This window comes from Cyclospora cayetanensis, unplaced genomic scaffold, assembly GCF_002999335.1.
Source record: "Cyclospora cayetanensis isolate NF1_C8 unplaced genomic scaffold, CcayRef3 CcayRef3_contig_166, whole genome shotgun sequence".
Lineage (NCBI taxonomy): Eukaryota > Apicomplexa > Conoidasida > Eucoccidiorida > Eimeriidae > Cyclospora > Cyclospora cayetanensis.
The window spans coordinates 31778-44905 of record NW_020312110.1 but is presented as its reverse complement, the minus strand read 5'-3'; the positions used below and the strand labels follow the sequence as shown (position 1 = coordinate 44905).

The window sequence follows — 13128 nt, the reverse complement described above, 5'->3', positions numbered from 1 at the left end:
TCTGCACACTCTACATTAAAAACGGCCAGGGATTAGGAAATGAGGTTCCGAATTTTTGCCTGATTGTTCTGACGGCGGTATGGAGCTCTTGGATTTTGCTTTGGTTTCTTTGAACACCGCGATGAAGTCTTCTAAGCGCGTACAGCCATTCGGCCGCCTCACAACTTAAGGCAGCCGCCTGGCGAGTGCCTTCAGTGGTCATTTCAGTCATCCTGATTCTCTCTCTCTGTGATATGCTGCTGCTGTTGCTGCGGAGGAGGAGGATGCCGGTGCTCTAATCCTTGGACTGGCTGCTCCTTGGGCTCCTGGTACGGGAGATGTTGCAGGCGTTGGCGATTGTCAGGCCTCCAGTACACCTACATGCTAATGAAAAACCGCGGCTGCGCACACAGACACAGAGCTCGAGGGCACCTGGTCTCGTATGCCACTGCAGGGCCCTGGAGTGCTGGGAATCCCCTCAGCCGACTCGTGCACAAGGAAGACAAGGTTCCGGCCTTACGACCCGAAGCGTTTGGCCTCACTCCCCGAGCGGAACATCATACACTCTGAATTCTAGGGGCGACAAGGAAAAACGGTTGGTTACCTGGTTACGTCGTGTTTCTTCCGGGCGTCGCTAGCTGGTGCCACGGGTGTTTGGACGTGGGATTCCGTCGAGTTCACGGCTAGTGACTCAGCAGCCGCTCGAATCCAAGGAACACCAACGGAGAAGGTGGTACGGTTGATCGAAGGTGTGACGGTTGTAGCTGCCTAACACCCTCATCAGCATCGGCAGCAGCAGCCGCTGCGGCAGGAAGCCAGCGATGTCTCTCGATCTGCGTAAGAGCCCACCAGGTGACCCTGCACAGCACCACCGCCTTTTCACGAGATATCCTTTGCGTAATCGTTGTCGAATTTCACACTTCAGCTCGTGTTTAAAAAGCGAGGGTATAGGTCGAGGGCCTCTGTGTAGAGCTGAAACTCCCAGAAGGCACGATCCCTGCTTGAGGCCGCATGGGCTGCACATGCTGCTGCGGCTGTCGACAGCGTGAAACGCCTAATCCCTGCACCCTGCAGAGGTAGGCTGCCTCCATCCGAGCTTCATAAATACCTTAAAGATAAAAATAATGCGTTTGTCGCTCTCTGAGTTCGGCCTATTGGGCTCAACCTGTAGTGCTTGTCGAGGGTCGCCGGCACCAGACTGCTGTAGGTCCCCGACGTCGTATTGCTGTTGCTACATTCCGGCCGCAATCGATGTTGTCAAAGTCTGCATCTCAGTAGCTAGGAGCCGCTGAAATACGCACACTCAAGCGAGAAGGGGTGAATACATGCTCCACAAGCCTTCATTCCCGCAAGGATACGGGACTGCTGCTGGGCACACTGCGCTTGTTCCGTCACTCCATGTCCGGCACGATTTAGCCCTGGTGGCTCGCCGCTTCCTAAGAAGCCGCCGCCAGCCAGCCATCGAATAGCTGGCCACAAGGGGGGCAGGCGGCAGACAAGCTCTTTACTAGGGGCCCTCTCTGCACCGGTGGTTGCCGTACAGTTGGAAACACAGGGAAACAGGCGCTAGGCCGGCTCCGTGCGAGCCACCCGAGCTACGAAGAGGGGCAGGAACATAGAAGGACAAAGGCCAGGGCAGCTTGAGGGGGGCAGGAAGTGTTTTTTTCGCAAAGGCCACGTGACAGCTACTGCGAGAAAGGAAACGGCGCAGTAGAAAATCTAGAGAGAGAATGGGAAGAGTCACAGGAATGTGTTGAATCGCCACAAACTAAAAAGCACTTTCCTGGAAGCGCCCTTCTTCCTAGCAAAAGAAGAGGTTCCCCACAGGGGCCACGGTCCCGTAGGCGCAGTTGCCCTGTCACGTCACGGAGGAGAGACCCCTAATAGGGCCAGCACTGGGAAAAAAAAACTCCGACAACTGCTGACGCCCTCTAATCTCACCGTCCAGCAGGTGGTTGAGGGAATACAATGGACGACCTGATATGTGTCCCAGATATTGGGGGTCTGGAGGAGCGGCTGCTGACGCGAACCGAGAAGCGCGCAAGAGCCGCACGGCGTCTCCTCGAAGCCGCCGAGGCAAACAACACACAAAGAGTTCTCACACTTCTGAAGGATGAAGCTGACCCTACAGCAGAGGTGCATCCATCCCACAACCCGGAGCCATCACAGTCACACTTCAGCTTTCCGGCAAATTTGAAGCCTAAGGGCAGACTGTTGGTTTATGCAGCGCTGCACACTCTAGCTCTCTGAGCCGCCAGCCTTGTTTATACAGTAGAGCCTCAGTTCATACCTCGGGCGTCGACTGTGTGAGTTGTAGGACGCCGGTCAGTGGAGCGCCCTGCAGTGGGCTGTCCTCCATGGCAACGAGGAACTCATCCGGGAATTGTTGCGGTATGGAGCAGCAGCACCACTGCTTCTACAGGAGCAGCAGCAGCAACAGCCGCCTGTTGAGGCGCTGCCTTGGCAAGTTCTGCCGCAGCTGCAGCAACGCCTGCTGCAAGAGCAACACCGCAGTCAGTCTGAGAAATACCAAGGGAAATATTCCTCCGCAGAACTTCCCCAGGAAAACACCTCTTCTCCAACCCGCGTAACACCCGTTGATGGTGCCACTACTGAGGGAGGTGCTGTAGAAAGGCCAGCAGCACAGTCCCTTGCAGCTACAGAAGCTGCTGCTCCCCAGCAACAGCAGCAGGAGGCAGAGCCGCACCAAGCGGCCCAGCCTCTTGAGCTGGAGCCCCTGCCGGCACCCTCGGCATTAAGCGACGTGATAGCAACTAAGGAAGCCTCGGCAGACTCCAAAGAGCAACCTCTGCCAATTCTGCAGGCAACGAGAAAGTATTCCCCGCTGTAAGATTTTTAACCTTAACGGCACAGTGCCGCAGTAGGCAGGCTCGGTTCAGAGCGCAAGTACGCAACCCCTCCACTGTTTATTGACACGTTCCTAGCGTGAATTCAGGATACTGGTGGCTTCGCATTCGCGGCTTAAAGCTTGGTTTGGCCGCTGCAGGCATTGGGCTGCCTATAAGGGAGCGACGCGCATCTTTCATGTTCTGCTTAAGGCCGGATTTTCTCCCCACGTGATGGACTCATTAGGCAACACGGTGCTGCATCAGGGTCTGCTGTCTGCTGTGCTTGCTGCTTTCCTTACTTGCACGATTGGTACTGGGTGCATGCGCCATTAAAAGACGGCACACAAGAAACGATAGTGGCAGTGCATCTCTGCGGTGCCTGCTTTCTCTGCTGCTGCAGCTGCTGCTGGCGGCTCTCTGGAGATGGTAAAGGCGGTGCTCAGTCTCGGGATCCCAGTCGAAAAAAGGAATGCTAGAGGCCATACTGCAGCAGCTATTGCTGCTGTCAGTTGAGCTGCTTCTGCTGCCGCTGTTGCTGCTGAATTTGCTGCTACGGCCCACCTACGAGGGTCCTCAAGGAACTCGGCCGTTTTTCATGCCATCAGTTGCACTGTCATTAGCAGTGTCTGCTGCTGGTCAGGGTGCTGCTGCTACAAAAGCTTGCCGACAGAAGGCCATCCGCACATGCTGCGAACGAGGGCTGCGTGCTTTGTATCTGCGGCTCTGACTGCAGGAAGAAGACTGCCGCGCATTGCTGGATGCAGCAACAGCGGCCGAGAGTTGTCCGCTCACAGGCATCGCCTTCTCTTCTAGGCACCCCCGATTCTTTTGCTCTTTCACCCTAGACTTCTACTCCAAGGTGAAGAGCCCAACAATTCCTATGCCCTGTAGATCCAGTGGCAGAGAGACCTGAAGACGCCTACAAGGCTTTAGATATCTCTGTGCAAATGGCTTCAGCAGTACACTGAACCGCGCATTCAACTCACTCCGAAACGACCCAAAATTATTGAAGCTGCTGTCTTGCTCCGAGCTGCAGGAAGCAGTGCAACACTTTTGGGTATATACTTCCCCAGAAGCCACTGAGTGCGAGCAGCTCGTCACCTGGCAAGTCAAAGCCCATTTCCGAAGGCCAAGCCTTGAAGCCTAGCCTGCTACCATACGTTGAGGCTTCTCTCAGCGAATGTCAATCACGTTAAAAAGCCCGGAGACGCCATATCCCGGAGCCCCTTTAGTTGCTCCTTGTAGCACTTAACTGTAATTGCAGTGATTGCTGCATCTACTGCTGTCATATCTGCCGCCCCCGCACACAGGTGCAACGTCGCCCAACGAGCATCTCTAGCAGCAGAAAAGCGATTGCTAGCTGCCTTGGAAGAGCGGTCTCTCGAGGCACTCCAGCAGGTATATGACAGCGAGTTGGTGGATCGTGTGGTGTAGATTGCTGCGGTGGTGCCGCACCTTGCTAGTTGTGCTCTTTCATCTACTGCTACTGCTGCTGCCGTTGTGAGGGGGCTACGCGGGTGCTAGCTGGTCCTCGTAAAGCTCAGTTCAGCATTTTCGGGCCTGGCTGCTGCCCGTCACACTGTGATGCTTCACTCGCCCTGTATCAGGCTGCACGAGATACAGAGGACTACCCCTTGGACTGCCGCTTGGGAAAGCTATTGAAAACTGAGACAAAGAGGCTCGCCATTGAGGCACAAATCAGGAGGATTCTAAAACTAGTTGTGAGTAGTAGAGCATCTTTGGCTTCCGCAGACTTTTGGCTGCTGTGGGGGCTTTAAAGCATCACTTGATCAGCGAAATGGAGCGCTTGTTGGTGCAATTCAGGAGGCAGAGAAGCAGCACCAGCGACAACAAGAGAATCCACAGGATGTGCAGGAGGACGCCGCACTCAAATTGAAGCCAGACAGGCTTTCTAAACCGCTGGAGGGCGAAGGAGGGCAGCGCGAGGAAAATGAGCTGCCTCCCGAAACAGGAGAACCCTCAAACAAGCATGACCCGCAGCATATGCTGCAGCTGGACTTGCAGGATGATTCTCAGTTGATGGATGAGCTGGCAAGCTTGGTTATCGAGGGGGTTGCGGCATGCTGCAATAGTACACTAATGCAGCAGCTGCAGCATTGCCGCCGTTTGCTGGTAGCTGAGAAAAACCTTAAAGACCTTCTGCGGTGTCTCCGGCGCTCCAATGAATGCCCTGAGCCTTCTTTTTATGAGTAAGGCCAGGGTCCTATCTTCTGTTGGTTTGTGCTACTGTCGTCGCAGCAGTGCCTTCCCTGCTTCGTCCATGCTGCCCTAGCAGTGCAGCTTGTTTGGTCCGTTGGTGCTGGTTCAGATGGTGGTGCTGCTGCTGTGCGTGAGGTCTAGACAGCTTCGGCAACTGCTGTGGTGTGCTACTCGAAATGGGCAGGAGGCTGTGCCTATCTTGGGAGGAGACTCGAGCCATCAGTTCAGAGCCGGAACTGCTGGAGGAGGCGGCAGCAGAGGCCTCCAGAGCGGCACGCCACATGTATGCATTCTTCCTGCTTGATCTCCTCTTGTGACTAACCTGCTGCTGTCGCAGCCTGCAGCACCGCTCCTCAGCAGCAGCTTTATAGTTTTTTCCTGCACTTGCTACTGACGATGTGAGCACTGGATGCCTATGAAAAGTTCACATCCCCTGCGGCTACTCCACCAGTGTAACAAGCTGCAGCTAATGCACTGCGCAACTTTGTGCGCTGCCGCGCTGTTGCAGCCTCTTGCAAGAACTCTGTGTGCCCCTGGAGCCTCTGAGGGGCTTCACCAACTGGACAGACTGCAGGGCATCTCCCATCTTCTGTGCGTTCCCCATGGCTGTAGCTTTCGAAACAGCAGCAACAGAGTTCTTTGAAAGTCAGCTTCTCACCTTACAGGTACGAACGGTGGCGCATAGGGCTAGAGAGAAGCAGGGTAGAGCGCTGGGGAGCCGTTGCTTACATTTTCTGAAATATTTATACATGTTCTGACCAGTCTCTCTTCCTGTTGTTCGTCTTGAGCTGGGACCGAAGCCTCCCTCCTGAGACCTCTTGATTTCCCTTTTCCTGCGTCTGTTTCGTATTCTGAACTCGTATGTGTTTCTCGCCTCTCTCTACTACTATCGCGTTTGCTTGATCCTGCTCTCTTCTGTTCGGATCCATGATGCGCGTCGTGCCCTCCAGGGTCATTTTAGCCTCGTCGGCACTCTTTCTGTTTGCCTGCCAATCTTTTCTCGCTACCTCAGGAAGTAATATACGCTGCTCGAGAGGCGGGGGTGCCTCTCAACACGCTGCAGGCAGCAGAGTAGGCCATAAATTCAGCACCAAGGTGCTAAACCGGTGTGGATGCGCTCCCCTCGCACGATTTGCCCTGAAGGACTGCTACTCCCAGCCGTTTCTCTGCTGCTGCTATCTAGGCGGTATACACAGTGCTAGGAGGGGCAGAGCCTTTGCAACGAGTCTGTCTGTTCGGGACTAAGGGGTGTGCTGCACACAGGAGCCTTTGCCATCACATGGAATTTTTGCTAATCGACGCGAAACGCACACAGGAGGAAGCCAGGCTGAATGTAAGGACACTCAGAAGCTTTATTACCTCTCGCGCTTATCCACTCCTCCTTTCCGGTTGCTTGGCAGTCTTGTGGCTCTCCGCCAGTCGCTCTTTCTACATCTCTAGTCCTCCGTCGGGGGACGTCTCGCCAGTTCAACTCCCTTGGTGGGAGTCCACGGTCGAGGGTCTACAGTCTAAGGCACGATTCTGTGGACTGCCCTCCTTGCGTAGGCTCAGGCCAAAGCAAGGAAGACAAAGAGAAAGCAAAGGCAAAAGCCCAGAAGCTCCCCATAGCAGAAGTGACATGCTCAACACAGTTAAACAACAGGAGCAGCAGAAGCGATATACACGAATTTTCGCAAGCTCTTCCATCAGAGTACCCAACAGCCTTTAAACCCAAAAGGATAGAGTTTGACTGATTCTGCTTCGGAGTGTAGAAATACACGCCCAAGGGCTTAAGCACAATGGAAGCAGCAGCAAGATCAGCAGCAAAAATCACACCGAAAACACAGACGGACACTCGAGCTGCTACAGGCGGGGACTCTTCCCGTCCTGGCTGTGCTGCAGAGCATAAGCCAACATTCATATATTCGCCTGAATATATAGCGTTCAGAATAGGGCCCACAGTTTTAATGCTAAGCTGCATGACTGATGCCTCAGTGGCATCAGAGGGAGGAAGGGTACTGCGTGCATCCCCCGTATCCCGGGAAGGGCCTTTTGCAGACAATTCTACGGAATACCAGTAATTCCGCCTACTATGCCTCCAATAGCCGACTCTGCCGTATCGGTAATGGTGTCTACGGCATCAGTTGCAGCGTCCACAATACTTCCAATAGCCGAATCTGCCGTATCGGTAGCGGTGTCTGCGGCATCAGTTGCAGCGTCTACAACAGTTCCAGTAGCCGAATCTGCCGTATCGGTAGCGGTGTCTGCGGCATCAGTTGTAGGGTCTACAACAGTTCCAATAGCCGAATCTGCCGTATCGGTAATGGTGTCTGCGGCATCAGTTGCAGCGTCTACAATACTTCCAATAGCCGAATCTGCCGTGTCGGTAATGGTGTCTGCGGCATCAGTTGCAGCGTCTACTATACCTCCAATAGCCGAATCTGCCGTATCGGTAACGGTGTCTGCGGCATCAGTTGCAGCGTCTACAATAGTTCCAATAGCCGAATCTGCCGTATCGGTAGCGGTGTCTGCGGCATCAGTTGCAGCGTCTACTATACCTCCAATAGCCGAATCTGCCGTATCGGTAGCGGTGTCTGCGGCATCAGTTGCAGCGTCTACTATACCTCCAATAGCCGACTCTGCCGTATCGGTAACGGTGTCTGCAGCATCGGTTGCGGCATCAACTATGCCGTCAGTGGCTGATTCTGCAGCATCAGTGACTGATTCCAAGGCGTCGGTAGCGGTGTCTACTATGTCGTCAATAGCCGATTCTGCTGTATCAGTGATCGATTCTACGACATCAGTAACGTCGTCTACTATGTCGTCAACAGCCGATTCTGCGGTATCAGTGATCGATTCTACGACATCAGTAACGTCGTCTACTATGTCGTCAATAGCCGACTCTGCATCATCAATAATGTCGTCTATTCCATCATCCACTGCATCGTCAGGGTCATCCACAGTGTTGTCTACGGGGTCGTCTGTAGAGGCTTGCCCGGAGTCAGTCGTCGGAGTTTCCTGTGAAGCACCAGAAGAAGCACTAGGAGACAAAAAAGCTATTATCTGAGGTAACTGCCTAACTTCTTCAGGAAAAAAAGGCACAGCGGGAAATCCCTGTGCCGCTGTTGTTGCCGCTGTTGCTACTGCTGATATCGCTGCTGTTTCTGCTGCCTGCTTCAGCATCAGTGCAGTCTTGGCAATACTTAGTGGCCATCCCAGCATAAATGCGCTGGCCAGCTGTTCTGCCGTCTCTTCGGGGAAGAAGGGTACGATACCTCTAACGGCCAGCGCTTCCGGCGATTCTTCTGGCGAAGCTGGAGGCCTTTGTCCATCTTCTTCTGCAAAATCTTTTGCAGAACCTTCTGCGGAACCATCCCTTGGCGACAGGAAGCCTGTAAGCTTTTCAGCACTATCAGGAAGCCCTAGTGCTCCTAGCAAAGAGCCATGGTCTTGAGCGTCCGATCGAAGACCTACTGCGCCTCCAGCAAGAGATATAGGGTTCATGAAACTAGGCAACTGATTAATGTCGAGATTGGTGAGGGGCAGTGGCAGCTGCAGCGGCTCGAATGGGACAAACATCATTCTCTGTGACTGCTGAGGATTCTGCTCCACCTGTTGAGGAGCTTGATCTACCTGCTGAGGATTTTGCTCCACCTGTTGAGGAGCTTGATCTACCCGCTGAGGATTTTGCTCCACCTGTTGAGGAGCTTGGTCTACCTGCTGAGGATTTTGCTCCACCTGTTGAGGAGCTTGGTCTACCTGCTGAGGATTTTGCTCCACCTGTTGAGGAGCTTGGTCTGCCTGCTGAGGATTTTGCTGAGGTTGCAGAGGAGTTTGCTGCGTTTGCTGAGCAAGTTGCTCTAGCTGCGTAGCCATCTGCTGCACTTGTTGAGGAATCGCCTCCAGTGGTGGAAGAAGATCCAGGTCCAGAGGAAGCCGCTGCAGCGAGTTCGCATCCGTATCCTGAGGCTTCTGGTTCCGCGGCTGCAGCGCGGTACCGGCTAGCTGTTGAGGAATCTGTTGCAGCTGCTGAGGAATCTGTTGCAGCTGCTGAGGAATCTGTTGCAGGTGCTGAGGAATGTCTCTCAGGTGCTGAGGAATCTGTTGCAGCTGTTGAGGAATCTGTTGCAGGTGCTGAGGAATCTGTTGCAGGTGCTGAGGAATCTGTTGCAGGTGCTGAGGAATCTGTTGCAGGTGCTGAGGAATGTCTCTCAGGTGCTGAGGAATCTGTTGCAGCTGTTGAGGAATATCCTGCAGTTGCTGAGGAATCTGTTGCAGGTGCTGAGGAATATCTCTCAGGTGCTGAGGAATCTGTTGCAGTTGCTGAGGAATCTGTTGCAGCTGCTGAGGAATATCCTGCAGTTGCTGAGGAATATCTCTCAGCTGCTGAGGAATCTGTTGCAGCTGCTGAGGAATATCCTGCACTTGCTGAGGAACCTCTCTCAGCTGCTGAGGAATCTGTTGCAGCTGCTGAGGAATATCCTGCAGTTGCTGAGGAACCTCTCGCAGTTGCTGAGGAATCTTTTGTAGCTGCTGAGGAATTTGTTGCAGCTGCTGAGGAATCTCCTGCAGCTGCTGAGGAACCTCTCTCAGCTGCTGAGGAATTTGCTGCAGCTGCTGCAAGTTGCCCAAGTTCACGCCAGGGATAGAGTGTGGCAGCGTCGGTAACTGCCCAAGCCTCAGCTCTTGCAATGGGCCAGGAAGCCGCTGCAGCTGTTGCGTCAGCTGTTGTAGTTGTTGCGGCAGCTGTTGTAGTTGTTGCGGCAGCTGTTGTAGCTGTTGCAGCTGTTGCGGCAGCTGTTGTAGCTGTTGTGGCAGCTGGCGTGTGACGACATCCTGTAGGCTTTGCTGTTCAGGTTCCTGCTTAGGTGGATGCTGTTGCGGCGGCTCCGGTTGGCCAGTCAGAAAGTTTGGAAGTTGGAGGAGGGGTGATTGGGTAAAGGCGTTTGCTGCTGCTGCAGCAGAGAGAGCTGCAGCAAAGAGTATAGCTGACGGAGGCGACATTGGAATTTGCTCAGGATTTCCTTATTATAGACTCTTAAAGGGGGCTTAGATACCAGTTTACAAGATATTACCTCGAATCTGAGAGCAGAGAGACTTTTACCTGATTTAATGAAAAAGTGAATTGAAGCGCTTGCAGCAACATGATGTACTTCTGCAATGGCAGCGTGCCAGTCACCTCGCAGTAAGCATATGCCGGTATTACCTGCCCTATAAACTCGGCAGTCTATCATCTGGTTAGGTGTTGGAGGCATAAAGTCATTCTACATATTTACTAAAAAAAATAAGAATCTTTCCAAAGTATGAAGAACAGACAAGCCGTGCACCCGCATTGTCGGGGATCGTTCCTGCCTAGGTCTTCACCGTAAACTTTCCCCGACCCAAAGCACATTGCCAGATACACGCAAGAGCCTAGAAATGCATTTGCATTTTAGCGCATGCAGTTTTCTTTAACCAATTTTGGAACCGAACTACCCCACACGCCATGATGAATTACAGAGTGTGAACGCTCTCGTGCTGCTGCACGTTCCCAAGGGTCACTTCCCCTTCGTCCGCTATCTCCGCTGGAGTGCCGACGGCCACTTTCTGCAGGATCCCTGGATTGAAAGGCTTTGAGTATTTTGACTGATACTTTGACTTAAAGATGCCGAAATGTCGGAGGAAAAGGCACTAGCATGGACAGAGTTACTTCAATTGTGCAACGTCCCCCTCACATGCATTTGCAGTGAAAGCAGGTACATACTCCACGGTTATTGGTCTAGAAGTAATTTAAATCCTAGTTTAGGTAACTGTATGCAACTTGGAGAGGAAAGACGCCTTTTTTCAACACAGAGCTGTGTCGCTCCTCTCAACGGCGTGTGCAGCTGCTGCCTGCGGAACTGCTTTTGCCTCACAGCACAGACCAACACGGAGATCTTCAGTTCCCGCGACTATCCAATAAGCTTTAAAAGGTTTAATTGTGCGGCTGCACTTGGAGAAAGCTTGCCCCACACTGTGGAAGCTCCCTCCCTATAGATCGCAGGAACCGCAAGGGGTGGTGGACATGGGAGACACGCGGCGGGGTTGGAGAAGGTGACAGCAAAACAATAAAACAAGGGCCAAAAAACCTTTGTTGGCCTGAACCGACGGTGGTACTTTTTTTTGTTCTAAATGCCAACATGGCGCTATGCGACGAACTCTTCGCGAGAGATCCACCTCAGGCTACCCTAGAACCTGCACCTCTATGTATCTAGAGAAGAGATCTGAAGCAGAGTCTCTCCCCATAAGCTTTATATAAGTGAACAGAGCATTCTTATACTGAGTTTAGTTAGACAGAGCCTGCGAGTAAAATGTAGATGGACAGCTGTTCAGCGTGCCAATGGGTGGTCCTTCCCAAACATAGCACTAAGCAGAAACAGAGTGCCCTTCTCTCTTTCCTTTCTGCAGTGACCGATAAAATTCCGCTTTAAAAAGAACGATTTTTGTCTATAGCTGAGTCGAAAAGAAGTGGGCACAGCAGGAAGTCCGCAATAGCAGTGACTGTAGGCGGCATCGGACTCGCCCCTCACGATAGGTCAGGTAACCATGAGCCTATCAAGCTGTTTGCAGATTTGGATTGTGTGCGACAGAACTACCTCTTCTTTAGGTTGCAGCAGGTACCATCTGTGCTTCGATTCTCGCAAGTAGCGAGGGTCTGGGTTAGGGTAAGTTTCCTTCGTCCAGGTAGCGTTCTCTGCGGATTTTCACGCGCCCTCTGTCTCTTGCGGTTGGTTTCACTGTCTGCCTCTGAGGGCCTGATCTACTTACACCGGTTCATCCAGTAGGAGCGACTGAGTGGGTACTTTCCTCGTACTCAGTTGCAATCGCTAGCGGGTAAACCAGCAGGCCAGAACCAGTAGTAGAAGCGAAGATGTCTCGGGCAGTTCGTGTGGTAGCAGTCTTGGCAGTGTGCCCCTCTCTGGCTCTTCACTATGCGGAGTCAGCCGAATTCCTGAGTACTCTCGGGGATATGACCCTCGGTGCAGGACTGTTGGATGATATGGGGGGGTCAGTGGTCACCGCAGCGGCTGACATCCCGCACATGCTAGTTACAGGTGGAGAATCGCTCGCCTCCCTGGCATCCCTTAACCCAGAGAGGTGGCAACAACTAACTCCAGAACAGCATGAACATGCAGAAATGTCACATGCCTTCTTCCTCTCGCCCTTCGGCACGTCTCCGCAAGAAGCTCAAGCCCTCCCCCGCCTCGTCACCGCGTTTCTTGAGCAGCGCGCCGAAACATCCAGCGGTAGCACAGGCAGGACCAACAAAGACAAGAACGGAAGCGGCAGTAGCGATGACAGGGGCAACGCCAACGGCAGCCAAACTAGCAACAGCCGCAGCAGCAGTGGGAGCAGGGGAACAAGCTTTCCCCTGAGGGGCGTACCAGTCATGGATCAGGCACAGCTGGAGGCCCTCGCTGAAGCGATCGCGGAGGGTGTGGCTAACAGCACCGTGTATGGGTTTAGAGCTGGGAATCCTTTGCTTGCTGCTGCGGCTGCCGCCAAGAACGTTAAGCTGGAAGCACCATCGCCAGCAGCAGCAGTTGCACAGCTGTTGGACCCCCTGAATTTTCTACAGCTGCAGCAACAGGCTGAAGGGGACTCCCAAAGACAAGAAAAGGGCGAGAAGCAGCAGGAAGAGAGCGAGGAGCAGCAGCAGGAAGAGAGCGACGAACAGCAGCAGGAAGAGAGTGAGGAGCAGCAACAGGAAGAGGGAAAGCAAGAGGAGCAGCATGACGGGGTCGCCGAGGCTGATGAACAGGTTGGGTTGACTGATACTGTAGAAGAAGCCTCTGAAACAAAACAGCCCCAAGAGTCAGGTGAGCAGGGTTCTTCACCTCTTCGGTTCTGGAGTCGGACAAATCCACTGGGATATCTCCAGCCGCTCGCTGATAACTTATACTTGCTGAAGTGGGCCGCTATCAACCCCCTTGCTATGCTCGAGTGGAAGGCGCTTGTCTTTGGCCAGTGCATGGCGATCTATCAGAATGAAGAACTGTGCACGAGATTTCTCAATGTTGGGCCTAATGCCATCAACCATGGAGGAACCAACAGCCCGTGGATCCCCAGCACCTCCCCCTAA

General features: G+C 53.4%; 3 protein-coding genes across 3 annotated transcripts; 2 read left to right on the top strand and 1 right to left on the bottom strand.

Annotated features, from left to right (window-relative positions):
- The first annotated feature begins 1947 nt into the window (after positions 1-1947).
- On the top strand, positions 1948-5365 carry LOC34624238. Its single transcript, XM_026337126.1, has 9 exons — positions 1948-2115; positions 2297-2790; positions 2987-3093; positions 3229-3332; positions 3865-3932; positions 4139-4226; positions 4436-4570; positions 4623-5038; positions 5233-5365. Exons 1-9 carry the CDS (start codon positions 1948-1950, stop codon positions 5363-5365), a joined length of 1713 nt encoding a protein of 570 aa, XP_026192911.1.
- A 3182-nt stretch (positions 5366-8547) lies between these two features.
- On the bottom strand, positions 8548-10282 carry LOC34619691 (ice nucleation protein InaA). Its single transcript, XM_026337125.1, has 4 exons — positions 10132-10282; positions 9872-10051; positions 9294-9485; positions 8548-9065 (listed from the first exon to the last, which is right to left on the bottom strand). Exons 1-4 carry the CDS (start codon positions 10280-10282, stop codon positions 8548-8550), a joined length of 1041 nt encoding a protein of 346 aa, XP_026192910.1.
- A 1634-nt stretch (positions 10283-11916) lies between these two features.
- LOC34619690 (histone H3.v1) lies at positions 11917-13128 on the top strand. The gene has a single exon (XM_022732969.2). The coding sequence runs from the start codon at positions 11917-11919 to the stop codon at positions 13126-13128; it is 1212 nt and encodes a 403-aa protein (XP_022587273.2).

Coding starts and splice junctions, on each gene's coding strand:
- LOC34624238 (XM_026337126.1), top strand. CDS start 1,948: ATGGACGACCTGATATGTGTCCCAGATATTGGGGGTCTGGAGGAGCGG. Junction 4,227..4,435: donor CTCTCGAGGCACTCCAGCAG/GTATATGACAGC, acceptor GCCCTGTATCAG/GCTGCACGAGATACAGAGGA. Junction 5,039..5,232: donor CCTGAGCCTTCTTTTTATGA/GTAAGGCCAGGG, acceptor CGAAATGGGCAG/GAGGCTGTGCCTATCTTGGG.
- LOC34619691 (XM_026337125.1), bottom strand. CDS start 10,282: ATGCCTCCAACACCTAACCAGATGATAGACTGCCGAGTTTATAGGGCA. Junction 10,052..10,131: donor TCACTTTTTCATTAAATCAG/GTAAAAGTCTCT, acceptor GTCTATAATAAG/GAAATCCTGAGCAAATTCCA. Junction 9,486..9,871: donor GCAGGAACCTGAACAGCAAA/GCCTACAGGATG, acceptor CAGCTGCAACAG/ATTCCTCAGCAGCTGAGAGA.
- LOC34619690 (XM_022732969.2), top strand. CDS start 11,917: ATGTCTCGGGCAGTTCGTGTGGTAGCAGTCTTGGCAGTGTGCCCCTCT.